General features: G+C 41.5%; 1 protein-coding gene across 1 annotated transcript in view; it reads right to left on the bottom strand.

Annotated features, from left to right (window-relative positions):
- The window catches only part of ADAMTS2 (ADAM metallopeptidase with thrombospondin type 1 motif 2), a gene marked incomplete at both ends in the record, with an annotated part of 176,836 nt that overhangs the window by 26,128 nt on the left and 129,089 nt on the right, over nucleotides 1–21,619 (bottom strand). Inside the window, 6 exon segments of the mRNA XM_080353550.1 lie at nucleotides 1,204–1,317; nucleotides 2,798–2,930; nucleotides 4,844–4,987; nucleotides 6,633–6,738; nucleotides 7,628–7,784; nucleotides 18,624–18,707. Of these exon segments, the coding sequence (XP_080209676.1) occupies nucleotides 1,204–1,317; nucleotides 2,798–2,930; nucleotides 4,844–4,987; nucleotides 6,633–6,738; nucleotides 7,628–7,784; nucleotides 18,624–18,707 (738 nt within the window).

Raw genomic sequence — 21,619 nt, 5'->3', positions numbered from 1 at the left:
AATGGAAGCACTGACCGATCCTTAACTGTATGGTTACAAGGTCTTTTTTTCTTCTCATTTCTGTTCAAATAACTAATATGAATGAATGCCTTGGGGAAGAGGGTGATGCAACAAAATGGAATATAACTGCATTTTTCTGGGGTTTTCATTAATATTTTTAACACAAAGATCAAGATATAGAAAAGCAAATCCAAAGGAATTGTCTAAGATTTTGGATTGTAATTTTGAAAAAATATATATTTTTCAACAAGAAACAAAGCTGTTTTAAGAGGAAAAATCTAACTAAGAGAAAACCAGAAGGGAGTGGTTTATAGAGAGCATGACTTGCTAAGGAATTAATTTAGCATTACATTATGTTTTGATAAAAAAGACATCTCCAACCATAGCAGCAGCTGCTAATACGGTTCATTTATCACAAAAATCATGTCATTCATTGAGTTTTAAAAAAAAAATTGTTCTAAGTAGCGACATCTTCCTCTCCCCCCCAGTCACTGCATCCAAAGCCCAGGGAAGCCAGACTTTTTCAGCAGACTTCAAAGGACCTGCAGTTCAGATCCACTATGGGCACAGCGTGACCTCCACAGAAGGGCAACTGTGACCTGGAACAGGTCCAGCATGGTGGCTGAGGGCTCAGAGCTGTCTGAGTCCTTCCCTCCACAGCTCCTCGTGCGGCCCTTGGCTCCCATCAAGCCAGCAAATCCACCTCCACAAATCGGCCCTTCTCTCTTCACAGCCCCTCTCTGCCGTCATGTTGGCTCTTTCCAGCTGGCACTCAACACCCACATCCATCCACTCCCTCAGGGCAGCCACAGGCTTGGCTGTCATCTCCAGGACCTCAGTGCTCTCTGCACTCCCTGCACTACAACATCACTGAGACAAACACAACTCCTGACCTCACAAAAGTCATAGGCCAGTGGAAATTTCCCCATCTTTAGCACTATTGCAAAGACCCAAGAAGCACAGGGCAATCTGCAGGTTGTGCAGATCTGCCATGCAGGACACACCAGCCCTGGCTTCTGCCTCCTCCCCTCAAGCTGCTCAACATGACTTGCACTTGAGTCTAACCCACATCTTGGCAGACCTCAGACCCTTGAGAAAGGTTCTTCTCTTGTTTGCCTTGTTTTTAAGGGGAACAGCTCCAGCTGCACACAAGTGCACATGAACACACGTGAGCGTGCGGGTCCACGCAGCACCCGCTCTCACCTTTCCTGGTGCACACATGGTCCCGTCCAGCGGAGGCCCTTTCTTTGTTTTGCAGAAGTAGGGGTTCTCGGGGTGGCTACACCACAGCTGCTTGCAGGGATCAAACGTACGGAACTGAAACACAAAAAAGATCAGAGCGGACAATGCTTTGAGAGAACTCCCACTGGAAATTGCAACAGAAGCTGCAACGTGGTGGGATTTTTCCTTTCCTAGCTGTAAAATGCCAGCTGTTATCACTGATTCCTGCAGTGTCTACAGACTGAGCATATCTGCGCTTTCATGCAAAATCATCAGTGACTCTGAAATGAAATCTCACCTGCATTTGATGGAATAAAGTCAGGCAAAAATAGTTCTACACTAGTGATCAAAGGCAGAACAGGCAAGGGGAAAACAGTTCCCTGGACAGTAAGGCACACACAGCCTTTTCTTACAGATTCTCCAAATGGTGCTGCTTCATTTGGCAAACAAATGAACAAAATCCTTGAGTACTCATGGCAGAGGGAAACAAGCTGCTCAGACTGTGGCTCAGCTGTTGCAATCACCTTCTTAGGAGGATGGAAACTTGAGCTCAGGACACTGGATCCAATGACTAAATCATCATTTTACCTACAATGCAAGAGCTTCTATAGGAGAGGATGAGAACCACCCACCACACAATATACGGAAACATCATGTCTGGACATGCTTTTGGCTATTCTGAACAAAGAAGAATAGAAATCCTTTGTCTCCCAGGCTCTGGAGAACAGCTGTAAGAAAAGACCCTCTTTGGCAGGGACATTCTTCCAAGGCAGCATCAGTGGGAATTGTGTCAATACACAATACTACAGCTGATGCTTTAAAGGTTCTCATCCATTACCTAGAGACACTGGTCAGCACACATATTCCTGCAGATGGGAGTGAAAGCAGAAATGTTATGTGTTAGCAGCTGCCACGCCAGCTGAAAACATCTTTCCATGTAATATATTGTCCTCCTTGAGGAGCAGGAGGTGGGAGGCACAGCCCTGCTGCAGAGGGCTCTGCTTTCTGAGGCCAGCCCACTGAGAATTGCACTAATCTTGCTGTACTTTAAATTTAGCCTTTGCCTCTTGTTTTCCTGGTACAAGAGAGCCAACCACGTCATCAAGAGCCCCTGCAAGTTGGTCTACTCACTGTTACACTTATTTTCTCATGCTAGGCATCAAAATACATCACGCTTTCCATAAAACTGGATCATAAAAGCATACTGCCCTCTGTTAGCATACAAGATGTGCCACCAAATCCATCTCCTTCACATCTGGGTGGGAGTTTTGTAGCAAAATAATTAGCTGCCAGCAACAGGAGGCTTGATAATGCAGCAAGCTTGTTTGCTTGAAGCCTACAGCTATTTATGAAACTACAGAATAATTATTTCTGCAACTCTACTTTAAAATAAAAAGACAGAGATACTTTTAATGACATATTTGTCAACATTCAGTTATTCCTTGCTTACAGCTAAGTGGGCACAACATCTTTCCTTGTGGGCTTGACTACACTGTCCCTACTAAGGACATTTCAGAGACACTTGCATCCAACGCTCTTGGATGAGAAACAGCAGAAGCCAAACTTAAGTACTCACAGCTGTGCACATCATGTAGCCCAAACCAAAATCAAATCGGCACTGCTCATTCATGGAGTAGTGAATTCCTGGCAGCTGGGGAAGGGAAGGCCAGTCATGTTCGAAGGGATCGTCGCGCAGACAATCATAGGAACTGCAACAGGCAAAAATTACAGTAACAGATGGGGCTGTGAGACTTGCACAGTGTTTGTGGTTTCATTGCCTTTTTGTTCCAAACAAAACAGAGCCTATGATTTCTCAGACACTGGTTGTGAAGAGCAACTAATATTGCAATTACGTTCACCTTAACTTTATAATGGTGTATCCACCTTTAATGGATTCTCTCTATAATTTTTCTGAAGTCCTTCCATTGTAATTTCCATTTAGCTTGCAGGTAAATTCCTATCAGTCTCCAGGCTTCTTATGTGAAAGGAATCAAAGGAAGAAACCGCATGAGACCAAGAAGAAAAGACAGTTTAATTAATTTTCCATTTGTGGAATTTCTTGCTGCCTGCAACTGTCTTTCAAGTGAAGTTTTAGAAGCAGAGGCCAGGGGAACCATGTGAGATTACCACTAAGCTTACGGTTTTCCTGTGTCCTTGCTGAGAAGCAGCAACTCATGTACAACTGTGTGTTCTTTCCTGACTACACTAAACTCTCCAGTTTGTTCCCTCTCTCTGTTTCTCCTGATACCTCTCAGCTCCATCCACAGTTCGTACAGTTTCCTTTCTGTGTGATGAATATTTCTCCTCTCCTAAATAGTGAGGACAGACCGTAACGTACCACAATCACATCTGGAGGACAGAGGACTGATGCTAACATCACTCAATAGTTAACATGGGATGAATATAGGTTAATTCACAAGACCAACATGGTTGACAGTATCTCTGAAGTGTCTCTGAGTTATTTGACAGACACGAGGACACCATACATGAGTCTATTCTGGCAATCATTCAGGCTGCCTTGAAGATATCAATAGCTAAAAGCAGAATTTTGAGGTTAGATTTACTTCAAAGGAAACCACCATTCTACTTTAAGATATTTAAAAATAGCTGTATTTAAAAGAATGTAAAGCAGCCCACTAGGCCAGATGATTTTTATTTAATGGCTAAAGCTCTAAAGGATCTTGTTCACTGAAACAATCACACTTCCCTCACAATATTTTTATTCCTTATTGCCATATCTAAGATAAATAAAAATATTGACAAAAAGACTGAATCAAGTTTACTTCATGTATTTTGCTGCATTTTTTCCTACTTATTTTCAGCTTTTTCTAGGTGTCCTAGTAGTTTCTCCATATTTTTCCATACAACTTGCATATAATAGCAAGGGGAAGATTTTTTTTTTCTATAAGGAGCAAAAATATGATCATAAACATCACAGTTTGTCAGGAAAATCCAGAGCAGTTTTAATGTCCAAAGTGTCAGGTTCAAAGGGACGGCAAGGAGCATGGATGAAGCTGTTTAAATAGCTTTGGCATTTAGGGTACTTAAAAGAAAAGTAACAACTGAAGGATTAATCCTAGAACCACATTCTTTCTTTACATATCTGTTAAAGTCAAGAAAAGCCCTGAGCACTTAAAGGGCAGCATTTCCTCTTAAGGCAGGACGATCTTATCATGGACAGATATCATAAGCAACAAATGACCCTTGAAGCCAAATTTGCTATCTGTAAGACAGACACCATGCCGCTGGGTAGCACAGGCATCCCTCCATTACATTAGGTTACATTAGGGAGGTTACATTAGGGAGGGAGGAAAGTTAGCAATGAGATTAGTAATAGTGTCATCTCATAAGCCCTGAGAGGACAGCAGATATATATTATCAACATTCAAAAAATAAAATGACAACAATTTAAAATGGACTGAAATCATATTAATTGAGAACTTGCATTACTATTTGCAATTGATAGGGAAGCATCTTGTTGCCAATAGGATGGGGGGGTGTAATTCTTTGTTTGCAACTTCATTTGAATAACTAACAAAAGGATAAAGCACAAATGCTAGATGTAGAATTGTTCCTACATGCTTCCTAATCAAATGAGAGAGGTTGTTTAACAGCTACTCACTGGAGATATCGATTCAGCTCTTGCTGGCTGCAACGAGACCAGTGGAAGCGATGAAACGCAGCTTGCACAAGTGGGGCCATGATGCTTCCTAGGCGGACTTCGTCCCCACATCTGTTCCCTTGGCCATCGTGCTCCATGCCTAAACTGCCCCGGACAGGAGAGAGCCAGCACAGTTACATCGCAGGTGAACTCTGAGTGCCCAAGTGCTTCCACATCCCAAATGTCACCAGTGGTTCATTGCAACAAGGTTCTTAAGTCCCAAGACTCTTGTCCACGTGAGCAAAGTCATGAGAAATAAGACAGGGTGAGACTGAAGCTGAAGAGCTGGTCTGTAGTAACTCCCACATGGAAGTATTGACCCTTGAGAATACTTTCATGTGATTAGTTTAATCCCCTTTCAAAATAGACTAAAAATGCCTATTTTAGACTTGCGTGCACACCTACATTTGTGAATTACTATGGCTAATGGACTCCATTTCTGGACTAAGGATCTAGTCCATTCTCCAGGAGTATTAACAGAAATTTATTCATACCACAACCTGGAGCTATTTTTTAAAATCACAATTTAGCTTAATTTGAAGTAATTTGCAACTGCAGACAAGTCCTTCTCATGGCAGGGGGAAAGAAAAAGACACCACACTGAAAGCTAGTTTAGCCTACCTGCTGCTATTGCCCAGTAGCAATCCCACATTGTATAACTGTGAAACAGCCTGGAAAGTGTTGGGAGCATTCCAGAAAATTACCCCAAGTTACACATATTTTAACTCTTCTTTTTCACTTTATTATGAATATGTTTTCTCCCTTCCTTTTTTAGGATCTTATGGAGCATTTTTTATGAGCACTGTTAGATTATCATGGGTGATATCTGTCCATAATTCAAACCAAATTAACAGATTGGGGTTGAATGTGATGTGAGGTATTGCAAACATTGTTCAGGAGTATTTCTTTTAAAGCTCACTGTGCATTCTTTTTAATCCTAATTCAAAAATTCTGGAATCAAATACCATCTGGGTATCAATTCTATGTCTCTGTCTAATTAAGATATGTTTACAGTGATTTCAATAAATTTTGGCAACTTTTTGTTTAAAGCCCTTAACAATTCTGATACAACAAAGAGAAAAGGGCCTGCGGGATTTCCTAGGGAAAGCAGGATACATTGAAACTGTTCAGAAAAAGCCCTCTGGGAACTGTTGTTCTACCAAAGAGAAAATGGGAAATCACTGAGTGTGCTCTGCAAACACAGAAACTGAAACACTCTGGGAGAAGCCAAACTCTGACAACTGCTGCCTGGTCACTGGTTCTAATCACATCTATGAGTAAAATGACTGCATTTTAACATCAAATATATAGAACAGTTGTAACCTCAGTGCTTGGCACCTTCTTTCTATACAGTATTGCATCCCTTACCAGCAGTAACATGTACAGATAATGTGCTTATTTAATATGGATTGTTTTCAAGAATCATGTATTCCACTGACTCAATGCATTCATATTTCATCACGATGTGTACTTTACATTTCCAGCAGAAGACTACAGTACACCATTCAATCTACTCTCACAGCAGCCCTGGAAGATACTTTGGCATTAGTTCCTCTTTCCATTTGAAAATACCTAAAACATAAAGCTTACTTAAGATCATAAAGAAAGCTTTGAGACAGCTGAGATCTGAATCCAGAGCTAACTTTGAATATCGTTTCTTAACATAAATTTCATCTTTCCAATGCCAATAGTATTTGTCAGTACCAAAGACATTTTAAAGTAGGACACAGATGTCCACACTTCTACTCACACATGTCCAGTTTCATGAGCCACCACAAACGCAGATGAAAAACCATCTTCATGGTTGAGAGTGCAGCTTCGAACAGGATGACACATTCCAGTGACAGGAGCATAGCCTGTGAGAAATACCAAGTGTTCCAGAAGATGAACAAGTTATGCAAAAGGCAATGTGGTGAGAAGCTCTAGGACAAACATCTGTCTTCTGTTGTGACACAAATATAGTTGAAGCAGTCCTCTCAAGAGACCTCTGCCTCCAAACACTTAATAACGTGTTCCCTCATCTACAAAACAGATGAAACCAGTCTGTTGAGCAAATTAAAGCTGTATTGCTGGCTCACCAAGAAAACTGTTGTTACCTCCAGGACCATCCTGCATTTGCCTTCCCCATGTGCATTGAGGCAACAGGGCAAAAGGACACCGCACGCTGTTGTGTCACAGCTCAACAGGGGCTCGGTGCGGTTCTGGCCCTCAGGGAACACATAAGCAAAGCCCCAGCCCCGTGCAGAGAGCAGATCTGGCCAACAGGACAGGAAAGCTCTGAGATTTATTCCCTCCAGTGAACAAACCTGATATCACGGAAGGCAGAGCCCCGAAAAAAGGAAAACGTGGACCGCACTTGACCCTGCTGTTCCAGATCTCTTTGTAACAATACTTCTTGGCAATCCTGCTAGAACATGGCAACAGCTTTGGAGATTTTAAACACAAAATCTATTCTTTAATCTTTGGGCATTTTCAGGACCGTTTACATACGACTTTCATTTGCTTGGCTTCAGCAAGAGCAAATAAATGATCCGATAAATAATCCCATCAGTAAGGAAGGATAAAACAATAAGTGAAACTGTTACAACTGAAAATGGCCCCATGCAGAGCTCTTAGAGAAAATGTGCACTAAAACTGAGCAAGAGATACACTATTAAACTTCGCATAACTAGCCTTGTTAAATGATAAACAAATGCTGCTTAGAAGTTTTGACATTTATAGAACAAAACCTGATGAACATCTTACCTTGCATGCCAGATGGACCAAAATCCTGCCTGGTGAGAAAGATAGCATGGTCGTGATATTCTGCATGCCCAGTGTCTGGTTTCTGTTGCAAGTAGGCCCAGCGACACACATTTTCCAGACTTTGTGAAGGATTCCCAATCTCTATCAGACTCATGGACTGCATATGCACAGGAAAAAAAGATACCAATAGTTATTTAGTAAAAGCATTGCAATTTTTTTCCCCCAGCTTGTTTAGGCACTTGAATAAACATTCCATGTCCATTGAAAGTCTGTTGTTAATAAAGAGACTATTACACTTCAGAAACAAATTTTACTGGATCAAGAAAGTAAGAAAATAGTTAATGTTCAGGGTTAGATTAAATGCAATCTCCATGGCGTATTAGTGAGGTCTAAGATAGGCTGGGGAAATCCCAAGCACAATTACACCCTGGGTGGACAACGGATTGAGAGCAGCCCTGAGAAGGACTGGGAGGTGTTGGTTGATAAGAACCTCAACATGACCCATCACTATGCACTTGCAGCCCAGAAAGCCAACCATATTTTAATGACAAAACAGATATTGTATCGTGCACTCTGTGTTATTATTTCTATGCCACCCTGACCCAGCTTACAGCATCACTTCCTGTTTGGATACAGATTTTCCAATGGAGCCCATGCCTCTGTTGGAACTGTCGCAGCTGTTGGCCAACAGAGACTAACCCGGCATGGGGATGGGAAATGGCTCATGGCCAAGGGAAGGAAATGGCAGCAATGGCAGATGGCCAGCACCCAGCTCATCCACCACTTTTGCCATACAACCGAGCTGTTAGGGCTGTTTCGTCCGACCCTTGAACGCTACTGGATGTTGTAAGTGCAAAAATCAAGGGTACTTTTTCAGCTGTGTACTTTCAGAAATGGACTTTCCCACTGGCTGTCTTTTAAAGTGCATTTTCTTTATCCCATTCCATATCTGAAGATCATTCAGAAGGTGGCACAAGCAAATTCCCACTGTGGTACACCATTCTCCCTCTAAACCACGCATTACACGGGTGGCGCGCCAACACCGCTTAGCCAACTCAAATGAGCTAAGACGTGTTAGGTGCGCTGCAAAAGACAATCCTCTTGAACAAGAAAGAGAAAGGTATTTTAAAATCCAACCACTACATTTGCTTTTTTTACAAAATAGCACTGTTTAAAGAGTTCCCTCCAAATTCTACTTAATTCTGTGCATTGCAAAGACTTAGGAAAGCTTATTGTATGTGGGATGCTATGAAGAGTATGACTAACTGACCCACCCCAGGCCTTCCAGGATTTGTAAGAACTACATATGTGAACCCTGGCTTTTCCTTTGCAAAAATCATATTACCATGACAACACTGTAATCATAACACAAACCGCTACAATTTAGATGCTATACTGTACTGTAAGCATTTGTCATTCCAAAACACTTAATGTAGAGCAAAACCTAGCCTGGGCCAAAAATAAGAGAGAAGTAATATAGTTCATATTTAAATACAGATGTATTTGACGTGTCCTGTAATTGAGTGCATGATGGAGTACACAGAGTATTGACTACATGAAAAAGAAAATCCTCAAAGGGTTGTGGAAGAACAACTGGAATTGATAAAATAAAAGTCTGCCAAACTGAGGTCTGATTTTGGCAAAACTGGGATATTACAATTCTGCAAATATTCAGAAAAACAAATTAATAAACCAAATAGAGGCACAGTTTGGATTCTGATATCACTGTGGTAATAAAAGTTGTAATATAATCCCACACTGGATCATACTGCTTCCAGCTATAATTCCCTTGGAAAACTGAACTAATAACTGTATTTAAATGGTGGGACAGTTGTGGTGCCTTTATTGCATCTTCATATACTTAGAAGAACAGACTTAAACAAACTTTGAGTGATGATTACAGGGTAAACTCCTGGTACTTCAAGCAAAAATCCTATTCAGTTAAACAAGGTTTGACCATTGTTGAGGTCTTTAATAACATCCACCAATGGTAAAACAAAAACAAGCAAGCAAACAAACAAGAAACCTCTCTACATCATCTCTACCTTGTTCTCATTTCTCCAAAGCTTCACAAAAGAAATCAACCCCGTCTGGAAGCTCAGTGAGAAATCTTACTGCAACATTCCAAAAGTAAAGAATGCTGTAAAATGCAGTTGAGAAATCTCAAGTTATGTGTGTCGTTTGCTAGTAGTTCTTTGTCTCATAATCATCTCCTTCTCTACATTCTACTGAATGAAAATCATCACAACTTACAAGATGCATCGATCAGAAACAAACAAAAAATACACATTACCAATTTGTGCTTTTTTAATGGTATCTGAATATTTGCAGAGAAATCTCTGCGTGATCAGAAAACAAGGACAGAATTTTAAAAGTCAATAATTTCCAAAGAAACTGTTCTGTAGCTTTCCTCTGTCATATGTCACCTCTTCCCTGCCTGCTAAACTGAAACCCAGCCTGTGGACTCCAGCACAAAAGCAAAAGCTTAGTCTCTGAACGAACTAACAGAGCAGCGTGCAGCACTTTTCTGATGAACGTTGAGTCTGTCAGAGACCAGACTAGGCTGTCCCAGTGCACCCAGCAGCTCTCATGGTTTGGGCTCTGCGTCAGCATCTGGCATGAGCCAGCAACTGGTTTCACTGTATACTTAGGTCCACTCTCAGAGCAAACGCACTGATTCAGTCCAAGAGCATCTCCATGTTTATTTATCGAAGAAGTGATTTTACAGTTTGTCTTCATGAAAATGAAAAGGGAGCCCAACTGGTTAATGTGGAGCATTGTGGGGTTTTTGCATCCAACACAATGTGGAAAATAAAGAAAAATCCCTTTAACATAAGCAGAGAAAACAAGAACACACAAGTGTGTAAAACACGTTTCAGCTGACGGCCCAGCTTCTTCGAGAATGACAGTTTTAACATCAGAAATGTGGCACATGTAAAATTGAGTCTTACTGCTCTTTTAAGTCAGGAAATGAGGCATCCAGCAGACAGTCAATTACTTTAAATGTCCATGTGCTACAGGTATAAATAGCAAGTCAAGGTCCTGTGTCAGTGAGGAGGACTTCCAAAGACTAAGAGGAAGAACTCAGTCTACCTGCTGAGTACTCAAAGTCCACTGATCACACCAATCATCCGGCCATTAATCCCTTGTCTTTCTTCACTGTAATGTAGCAGCCAGAAGAGACAAATACTCTTGATTCCTAGCAAATTTTCACCTGAATTCCCACTTTCTGCAATTTGTCAAGGACTTCCAAATCAGAAAGGCTCCAACAGTACTAACAGCGAATGCTGCATGGCCAGAGAACTGTCAAACTGTGGTCCAAGTCAACCTCACCTTGCTGTACAACCACACTGGTTCAGACCAAAGAGCCATGGCAGCCACAGTCCTCTCCCGATAGTAGGCAATGGGATGCCCAGAGAAGGGAACTAGAGGAGCTCAAGTATAATATCGTATTTGCCTCCAAATAATCTCCAAAGCTCCAGTGCTCTTTGGATCAGGCATTTCCTGACCCAGACATGTCTTTATATTGATTTTTTACTCACTTTTTCAGCTGCTTTGCCTTTAAAGATAAATGCTGCTGTCCTGCAAGAAAGTAGCTTAGGAAATCATGAGACCAGGGACAGCTTGTTACTAGACAGGGCAGATGTAATATGTTTTGGAAGGATGTTGTCCAAAACTTTACTCTTGTAGAGATATCAGATAACACTTGGTAATATTTTCTGTTGGAAGTCAATGGGGAGCTCTCATCTAACTCAGAAAAGCCCACCCCCTTATTAAATGGACAAAGTGAAAGCAGAAGAGGAAAAGAGATGAACTGTGCACAGTAATAAGGATTATAAGTAAATCTCTTTCAGAGTGCAAACAAAGAAAGTTTGGGGGCTAGCAGGCTGCATGTGGAGAAGAGGTGTAGGTGTTACTGTTGGCCGGCAAAGGGCTCACGCTGCCAGGAACATGCAGGTCCTGCAGCTGGCCGGCAGCTCAGACCTGGCTGGGAAGGACCTCTTTCCAAACAGGACAGCAGGCCTGTGGAGAGCATTACTCAGCTGATCAGCGGGAAAGCTGCCAATGGAAAGAGAAACTTTCCTTCTCACAGCAAGAAAAGCAAAAAAATCTGTGGGCATTTCAGAGAACCGCTGATGGAAACAGATGGAGATGTTGGCCAAGAAGTGGAAAGACCTCGGCTGGGAGAACGTCTCCCATGCGAGGGGACACCACAGAGGGTTACAAGGACAATCTGCCCTAGAGAACCAGCCGAGATCCTTGCTCTGGGGAACTCAACATCTACTAATACATTCAGTTTTCCCTCTTTTTTGATTCTGCCCTCATTTCTACTCTACTTCCTTCCTCCGATAGAAGCAGCAGAAAAAAACAAACAACAATAGAATTCAACTGAGGCAAACCAGGGCAGCAATAAACAGTTGAAAGTCATCACTACATAGATCCAGAGGCCTTCAAGCCTTCTTTGCTACATGTCTTTTGGGAAATCATCAGCGTGATGTTCGATTCTCTGTTATGAATACACTGAAGAAAAAGTCATTTATGAAGCTGACTGGACGGTCCTTCAAATACTTCTGGAGCTTGTTTGGAAAGTAAGAAATATGCTGACTTTTTTTCTATAACTTTTTCAAATACAAAGTTATCTTAGAAGAAAACTGTAAATTTAGTCTACATTCTATCCAAACTTTTCAAGAATGTTCATCTTGCTGGTAAATGCGAAAGAGACACTGGTATCACACTAGAATGGCAGCTTTCCTTAACCAACTGTTTTATTTATCTGCTATTGGGCATAACTGGGTACAACGTCGCAATGGTGTTGATGAGCAGGTACTTGATGATAAGAACATGGGAAATTTAGGCTGCTGAGAAGCTTGCTGGAAAGGGACCTTTCCTAACTCATCCATTAGGTGGTGCTCCAAGAGAACCAACAGAGAAGGCTTTGCTGCTCCAGAAATATGCTTAACTTGATAGGCTTCAAACTATGGCAGCAAAAGTTGAACCATAGCAGTGCACACATTCGGGAAACAACTTAACACATGACTTTCCCATCTTGAATGTGCAAAGTCTCTGCAAAACATAGTTTACATTGCCTCTACTTGGCACTTCTGTTGTTCATTGTATATTGGATTAGGTTGTGCATATTCTTCTCTCATCCTGAACAAGACAAGCAAAAAATAAATACAATTATTAGTGTCCATGGTAACTGAAATAACAAAAATAGCTCATTCAGCAAACTGTCATTTTGTATTCAAAGAATTTGTAAAGCTTTCTTATGGTAGCAGTTTGTAAACAAGTTTCAGTCTCTAATTCTGTATAAATGTAAGCAGATCAGGAATACAAAGAGCTGTTTATGCTGTCAGCCAGTTCAGCACTCTTCAAGGCCCCAACAAAACACACTGGGAAATTACATGCTATGCGTCTAATATAAAAATAAGGCAATTCAACTATTTACTCAGATAAAAAACAAGAGGGACAGTATCTCTTCTCATCTTTATCTCCACCTTAAACATATGGAAACAGTGCCAAACTATGAACAGTAGCCAAAACACTATATCATATGTAGGTTCTGGCCTTGCAACTCAGCCTGTGCAGAACTGGTTACTGGAGATGGCCAAAGGCTGCAGTCGAGAACTCCATCTTCAGACACGTCTGTAAAGCATACTGCAAGATCAAGGCTTGATTCCTGTGATCCTTTCAGGTCGTCTGCATCTACCAATGTCAGTGAAAAACTTAGATGCTCAATTCACATTAGAGACCTAATGCAAGGAGAGGCTGGAAAAGAAGAGACTCAGGGGCATCTCACTGATGTATATAAATACCTATGGAGAAGGGAGTAAAGATAACTGAGCAAGACCCTTCTCAGTGATGTCAAGAGTAAGGACTAGAGGCAATGGGCACCAACTAAAATATAAGAAATTCCATTTAAATACAAGAAAGACAAGCAAACAATCACATAAGAGTGTTACTACTGTTCTACTGTAAGAGTGGCCAAGTATTGGGAAAGGATGCCCAGAGAGGTTGTGGAGTCTATGTTTGGAGATGTTGAAAACCCAACTGATCCAGGCTCTGAGCAACCTGCTCTAGGTGACCTTGCTTTGAGCAGGGGAGTTGGACTAGGTGATGCCAGAGGCCCCTTCCAAGCACAGCTATTCTGTGACTCTAATGAACAGCTCACAACCTCCTTCCATTGCCAGGTACAACTGCTCTCAGCCAGAGCCTTCGCATCTTCCTAGGACAAAGAGAGATAAGGGGAGTGCTCATCCCTTTCCCTCCAACCATGGTCAACAGCAAAACGGTAAGGATGAACACCAGATTTGAAGAATAAACCTGGCTTGTCCTTCCATCTCAGCTGTGTCACCTGTGCCATCCTCTGGGAAACAGAGAGAAGAACCTGTCTCTGACCGAACCACCGCTTTCCATCCTGGCTGAACTGAGAACATCTTCCCTGTTTGCACCAAGCTTAGACATGAAAAGGTCAGATGGCAGAGAGCACTATTTTATGAAAAGATCAAAGGTGAAATCTTGTACCAAATGAAGGCAGCAGGAGCTCTGCTAACATCTCAGACATACACAATTGAAAAACCCTTCCCAGCTGAACAGTCCCGTCCTGTGAGACCATAGGCATCCACCTCATACAGCTTTCATCCTGAACTGCCACCTTAAAGCCTTAAACCCTTAAAGGGTTTTCTTCCCTCCCCATATCTTTTTGAAAGGTTCTCTGCCTTGCTGGTCAGATTCCTCTTTCAATGTGACCCAGTTAACACATGGCCAGAGTACAGCCAGTTGTTCTGGGGTCAGCACTGGTTTGCAGCTAACATGGGTTTGCTCTCCCTACTGGTTGCCATCCCAGATGTGTACAGAGCAGACACAGCATCCCTCAGCTGTCCCACACTGCTCCAATCTGAATATGGGTGACTCGAGCTGTGCACGTTGCTTCAAGGGAGAGTTCAGGGGTGTCCTGCACTGCCACGTTCACATTTCCCAAGAAATAATCCTCCTAAATTTCAGGTGGCTGCATTTTCTGAAACCCCTGCAGTTCTTGTAAAAATCTTTCTGACTCTTTTTTCATTAATGAATGTCTTAATTACACCTATCCCAGCTAACGTGGGCTTTTCTCTGCTGCTGTGCAAGGGCAGCTCATCTGCAGACAAAGTCACCATTGTCCACGGACAGAGCATGGGGTTGGAGCCAGGAACTTATGAGGTCTTCTCCCCAGCCTGCCAGTGGCCTTCCGTGTGGCCTTGGAAAATAACACTTAACGTCTTTGGTTTTTAGCTGTAAAATGGGAATAATAATCTTTATTCATCCACCTCAAAGAGGCGATGAGAGAATTTTATGCAGTGCTCAGGATTTAAATGTTTCCAAACAAATTTTGTAATAACCAGTCAGGGTTTTCAAAGCCATTTTCAGCTCATCTCTTGCCACCTCCTCTGCTCTTGGTGATAGTGGTTGCTTTGCTTATGCCCCTGAGTATTCTAGAGCTAGCTGGATTACGGAGCTGTTACAATTGGAATAGGACTAAATGGAATAATTTGCCCAAACACTGAAATATACTCATCTCAAGTGTATCAGCTGTTTCCAAAATTTGGAACCTATCTTCCTACTACTAAAATCAAAAAGGCAGAAGCAAGGCAGCTCATCTTTTTCCCTTTTGAAAAAAAATGCACCGTACATACCCTGCTTGCATATTTGCAGTACTTGATCACATCAAAAAAAGCCTGTGACTTTGGGAGTCAACGCAAAGAAAACGCAGAGAAATGCATGGTAACTTCCAAAGCCACGGCAGATACAGAGCAACCTTTGCAGAACACATTTTTCGATGCTATTGCTGGAGGTCATACATGAGTGGGCAGCAGCCAGACACAGTTAAAGCCTTCACATCAGCCCCTATGGTACGTCAGACAGCGTCATTCATTTGTTTGAAGTAGTAAGACGAAAGTGGGGAGTCAGGAAAGGGCTGGGAGCTCCAGCACAGCCACCTCAGACTGCACAGCCCCACGTTGTCCCTGCTCCAACAAAACACCCTGCGGCGCCCGAGCCCCGAGCTCCTTGGCAGGTCTCAACCCTCCACACCCCCGGTCCGAGTTCAGAGGTAATTGCACAAAGCCTTAATTCAGGAAAGCCATGTCAGATCTTCTGAATGTACCCACGAAGTAATTTCAACTTGTGATCACAAAGGAACATCTTACATTTTTCTCATCTTAACAGGGCAATTAATGCAATTACTGAAATTATTGAAACTTCTGAATGTACAGCTGACTGTGTTTGAAAACATTAAAAAATAAGTTCATTTCAAGGAACGGAGCACCTTCAAGCAACAACCACTGAAACGCTGGTTGCTATGCAACTCAAGTATTGTCCATATTTTTTTAATCAACAGATGACATATTGCATAAAATAATATAATCCTCTTTTAAAAAAAAAACCCAAACACAATACAGTAAAAGGCTGTTCAGGGGTGGAGAATTGGCAATCGCTCAGAATACTGTCATAAACCTGACATTGACGGTACATACTTCATCAGTTACAGAACCATAATGTAATTATTATGATTATTTAAATGGCACCCTTGATAATATATATAAATTGCCTACAATGAAGCAAACTAATCTTAAGATCTCAGCTACATGTTTTCAAAAGAAATGGTTACTCAAACAAGACTGGGATAATATTTTCACACTGTGAAGTCAACCAGGCTGTTTCATTCATGCCCTGCCTTAACTTGCACACGCGCCCTTCCTTTTACTATGTACTTCAAATGTATGTTCCTAAAAATATTCGTGTTTTAGTGGGATGGTAAAATATTGAAAGCTTTGTTCTAATTCCTCAGAACAGGTTCACAAAGTAAGAACAATACACTTTTTCTCTCTGCTTTTCCACTGCTAAATAATCCCAGCCCTCTGAAGAGAAACCTCCTCACCTCCTCCCTGCTACTAAACCCCTGATCAGGAGCTTTTAAAATATGAATATAAATAATTCATTCTTATATGAGCAGGGCATGCAGGCCACCACACCACCAGGTGGAGGAGCTCTGAAATGCTACCTTTTACATTCATTTTACTTTTTTTTTCCAAAAGCCATAATTTGCCTTTCATGTAAATAAGAATCAGATACAGAAATGCAAGAAAAATTATTTTCATGGTTCTCTAGGACAAGCTTGTGATACTAGAATGATTCCATTGCATGCCCTGCTGAAGGCAGCAGATAACTCAGGAACTAAAGCGTCGTCCACTGCAGATTACGGATCCAGAATCCAGCAGCAGACTACGCACGAGCAGATACACAGTGCTCCTGCAACAGCTCTTTTTGCGATGTGGCCAATGACCCCCCAAGTGAAGGTTTCCATGCTCCATCCCATTCTCCTCTCTGAAGAAGATTAATATGAAATCGATAACTTTCAAATTATCAATGGACAACGCTTTACTCTTCACAAGAAAATAAAGATTGTGAAGGTGGAATGAGGTCTACCATAGCTATTGTCTGCTGTCAGAAAAGGGGCAGAAGTTATCAGAGTTCAGGATACTGCTGGTAAAGATCTACAGAGCCAAATATGGAGATGCATAACAATTACGAAATACTTGTGAAATCGGGACAGCAAAGAAGTGACTAGTCCATGTGCTAATTCTGCTGACTTCTACCACTACTGCAATATCAGATTTTTTTCAGAATTATTAGTCAATCTGCAATACCTCAAATTTCTGTTATTACAACAACCACAAGGATATTTCATTTATTTCATAATTTAATGGAACTTCATACACCATGAACTTCTGATCACAAAATGGCAAGTATGACCTCTTTTACCTTTTATTTTAGGACACGCATCTGATTAAGCTTATTCAAAACACTTAAGTACATCATTATCCACATCACTGCAGGAAGAGCAGAGACGGATCAGTGTGTTTGGTTCTCCAGTGGGGAAGCTCAGACAGAACAATTTATATCAAATCCAAGTAACTGGTCTCCAGCAGAGTCCACACTAAAACTCAGAGCTCCTTCATTTGCACAGGGGAGGAAATTTCTAAGCTGCTGTTGAGCAGAGCAAACTGATGAATGTCAGTGGAGCTTCACCCTGACACCGTCTGCATTGGCTCTTCACCGACGGTGTTTCAGCAGCTTGCAGGAACATACACGGAGTGTTCCAGACCAGGTTTATTCCATGAACAAGCAAATGCCAGCAGCTCCAGTCACAGAGAGGGACATTAGATTTTAACACTCTGCTTTGAGCACCTGGCCATGCTGCTGTGCTAGGGAGCACTAAAATTGTTATGTCCTTAACCAAGGCATTTATCAACATACTTGAAACACCATGCTGCTGTTTTCATGGAATTTGGTGCTTATTTGGCAAAAACAGGACACTGGCACTGAGCAGGTCAACACTTCTGAAAATCATTTAGCATTTCATTCCTCTTCCCTGAGTTTTGTCTGTGGAGTAACGTCTTCCATTGAAAGAGCAAGAGAACACACTATATTCCTAATTACAGATTGGATCTGCAGTGCTCTTGCCTTCTGGCCTCTCTCCCACAGAACTCACACTTAACTTTACGCACATGTGTAGTCCCGCTGATGTTAAGCACAAGTTTAAGTGAGTTCATGGACTGAGGCTGTAGCCCTCAGCATCTTGCAGAACTGATCTTGTGTTTATTGTTACTCACATACAGTTCTACCACAACATCTCGTGTGTTTTTTCAGGAACCAAAATGTTCACTATGTTTCATGGATTATTCCAAACAAATCTGAAAAGGTAGACTGCTGGAGCTAAGCATCAACTTCAAATGACACAGGGAAAACCCAGAAGAAACTGAAATTATTTTAAATGAGAAGTTCAAATGATAAATAAATAAATATAAACATAAAAGTTCTTTATATTCATAAACTAGTACGGTCAACATATGAATTAAAATACAAAATCAATACATGTCAGCAATAGCTACATTGTTCATAAAAGAATAAAGTTCAGAGATATCGATATGCTCCATTTAAATTAAGCTTTACTTACCTTGCCGTAGCTCAGCAGGATTATCCTCACCAAGACAACGTTAATGTGAGCACCCAGGGACTCATCATGATAAATTTCATTAACCTGCAAAAGAGTTCAGCACTTCAGGCACGGCACTGGCAACGAGTAACTAGGAAAGCAGTGATACAGCAGTAACTTTTCTGCACTGTCATGAAGCCAGAGATCACTTTGTGATCACATATAAAACAGGGAAAATTCCAGCAATACAAGAGGGAATCTTTTCTTTTCTAAACTCTGCTGTAGCCTCCCAACAGGCCGTTAACTCAGGAAATCCTTTCAAATCAGTGCTTCAACAGAGACCTCATATTAACAGGTATTTAAGTGCCAGCCAAAACAGCCTCACAGGTATCATAGTTCACCTACTCGACGCAGCTGAGCTGCTCCAACAGCCAGTGCGGCTCAGAGGAAGGTCCCCAGCGCCCCCGCCCCGTCCCAGCTGGGTGTGCTGCGATCCCAGGAAAATCCCCAATAGCTCTGCTGGGCAAGACCACACGTAGGGAAGGAGACAAGTCAGCAGAGGGACAGGACCTCTCTCCTGAGAGCCATTTGCCAGACCGCTTCAGCCGCACCCTGTAACTCTTCCATCTGCGTCCCATCAGTACGCTGACAAGAGGATATACCTCCCTGAAACAGCGTGGTCGGCCACATGGGCTGGCTTTATTGTGTGTCAGAACTAATCAATGTTAAACGTCATGAGCAGAACAAAAGCTACAAAATGCCAGCGAATTAAAAAACTGTCTTCTTTTTTTTCCCCTTTTTTTAATACTAGAGCTACAAAACTGAACATGCACACAGGGAAATCACCCTGGGAACACTGAAAAGAGACCTGTAAATATTTAGAGTGGAGAATAAAATGTGGATGTATCAAGATTGCGTAGGAAACATTGCTACAAGCAAGCAAGACAAATATTAATTGTTAAAGAGGCTGATTTGGGTATTCTTTGATGAAGACTACATGAGACTCAGCCGAATGGCAAGGGTTTAGGCTTTACAAATTAGAAAAGACAGATGAGATTCCCTGCAAGGCAAGTATCTTTCCTACCACCTCTTTCCTTTGGTAAAGGTTGCACCAAACTGGACTGCTTTGCTGGCTACACCTAAATTTCCTTTATTTCTACAAAACAGATTCATTACTACAAGCTTATAAGTAACTTTCAGAAAACCTTTCGTTAGAAACATGGTAAGTGATGTCCTGTTTCTTCAAACAGCCCTAGTTTTAATGGTGCATCTTTTATTGCCATAAAAATCATTAAAACTAAATACAGCAGTGTAGGTTTTGCTAAGCAATCCCCAGTGACATTTTAAAGTGAATTTTAATTCATTTTATCAGTATTTCTGGATCTAAGAACACACCCATCAAGGATATGGGGCTGAAATAAACTGTAAATTACCTACACATGAAATGAGTACTGAACAATAACTCCTGTGTACAGAGAACAGTAAACATAGCATGTAAATAAGTATTTAATTAGTTCACAAAGCATAATCCAAATTGCTGCACATCGCTCTCTCATTAACTTCCAGAATTTAACCTAAGCCTCTTTTAACAATAGTTGAGTAACAGAACAACCGTATCGCTGTTGCGTGCCAAAATGAAACTTGGCTTGAAAACATTGATGGGACAGAATTGAAACACTGTTTGACTGTTCATGCAAATCACAGCTAACAAACAAACTGTGAATGAATAGGAAAGCACAAGCACTGTAAAAAGCTGCTTGGTTCTCTTGGGATACTGGATTTTCTGCAACACAGTGGGTCAATTCAAAGCTCCGGGTCTTGGTTTCATTAATGAGGATGAGTCCAACCTCCCTTCACACAGCAGCTGAATTGAACCCTCTGCGCCTTTCTCTAAGCTAAACCATGTCTTTACTAGTACTGTCTCACTGCACACAGATAATATGCTGAAGCAGATGCTTTTATTTTTTTCCTTCACCATGGCCTAAATTTCACCTATTTGTTTCAGGAAAAAATAAAAGATACAAGATCCAAATGACTGAACTTTGTGCTCTCAAACATCATGGAAAGTTCACACACTGTAGAGGCCTCCTGGATCCCTAGCTCGGGTTCTCCAAGTTCCCCCCTGTTATTTCAACAGGAGAGCAGAGTTAAGCTACTGCAGTTCATTGTACAGGGCTCAAAATGACCAACCAACCTGTGGAATCAGAAAGCTCCAGGCTCTCACCCACCACAACTGCTGAAATGTTTCAAAGCAGAGATAACCAGACATTGGATGTGATGTTCAGATGTCTGTGTAATAAATACACATGGATATGAAAATTATTACATAGTACATTAACAATACTGCATCTGCATGTATTTCCGTAGCGCATCCTGGTTCCTATCAACACAAGAAAAATCAGAGTCGATCTGTTGTTCTTAGTTCAGTTAAGTCTAACGTGACGCTGCATAGGAATAGAAAGTACACAGAGACCATTCCAAACTCACAGCTCCTGAACTGAAGGCAGCGAGTGCATTAAGTCTAGTTAGATATCCTGCAGTGATTCAGCATTTACAGAGGGTGATGGAGAAGGCCTGGTACATCTCAGGGAATTCAAAGCACGGTGGAATACTGTAAAGGGCCTTTCATCAAGCTGTTGTAGTTCACAAACTATTTTGGGATAACTTTGATTTATTTTTCTGGGATATTTCAATCAAAGCAAAACATGCATTTCTATTTAAAGTTTCTGTTTAGAAATCAGGTTGGCACAGATTGGTGCTACATAAGAAAAACAAAGACTACTTAGTTTTTCTTCTGTCCCTCTCTGCTTATTTTATAACTCTTCTGCTCTGAGCATGTTTCAAGTCAGCACTGTAAGCATGTAGAATGCATCAAAAACCCCCAATAAAGATAAGTTAAGCCTCTGTGAGACGCATCATGCTTTGCAAAAGAAACACTGCAAAGTTTTTATTATTGAGCAAATCAGGGGCCCATCCTAAAAGACGATTTTGAACACTGCCGTAACACAAATAGTAAT

Source organism: Nesoenas mayeri (genome assembly GCF_963082525.1).
Source record: "Nesoenas mayeri genome assembly, chromosome: 14".
NCBI lineage: Eukaryota > Metazoa > Chordata > Aves > Columbiformes > Columbidae > Nesoenas > Nesoenas mayeri.
The sequence above is the reverse complement of the archived record's forward strand: the minus strand, read 5'-3'. Positions and strand labels throughout refer to the sequence as shown.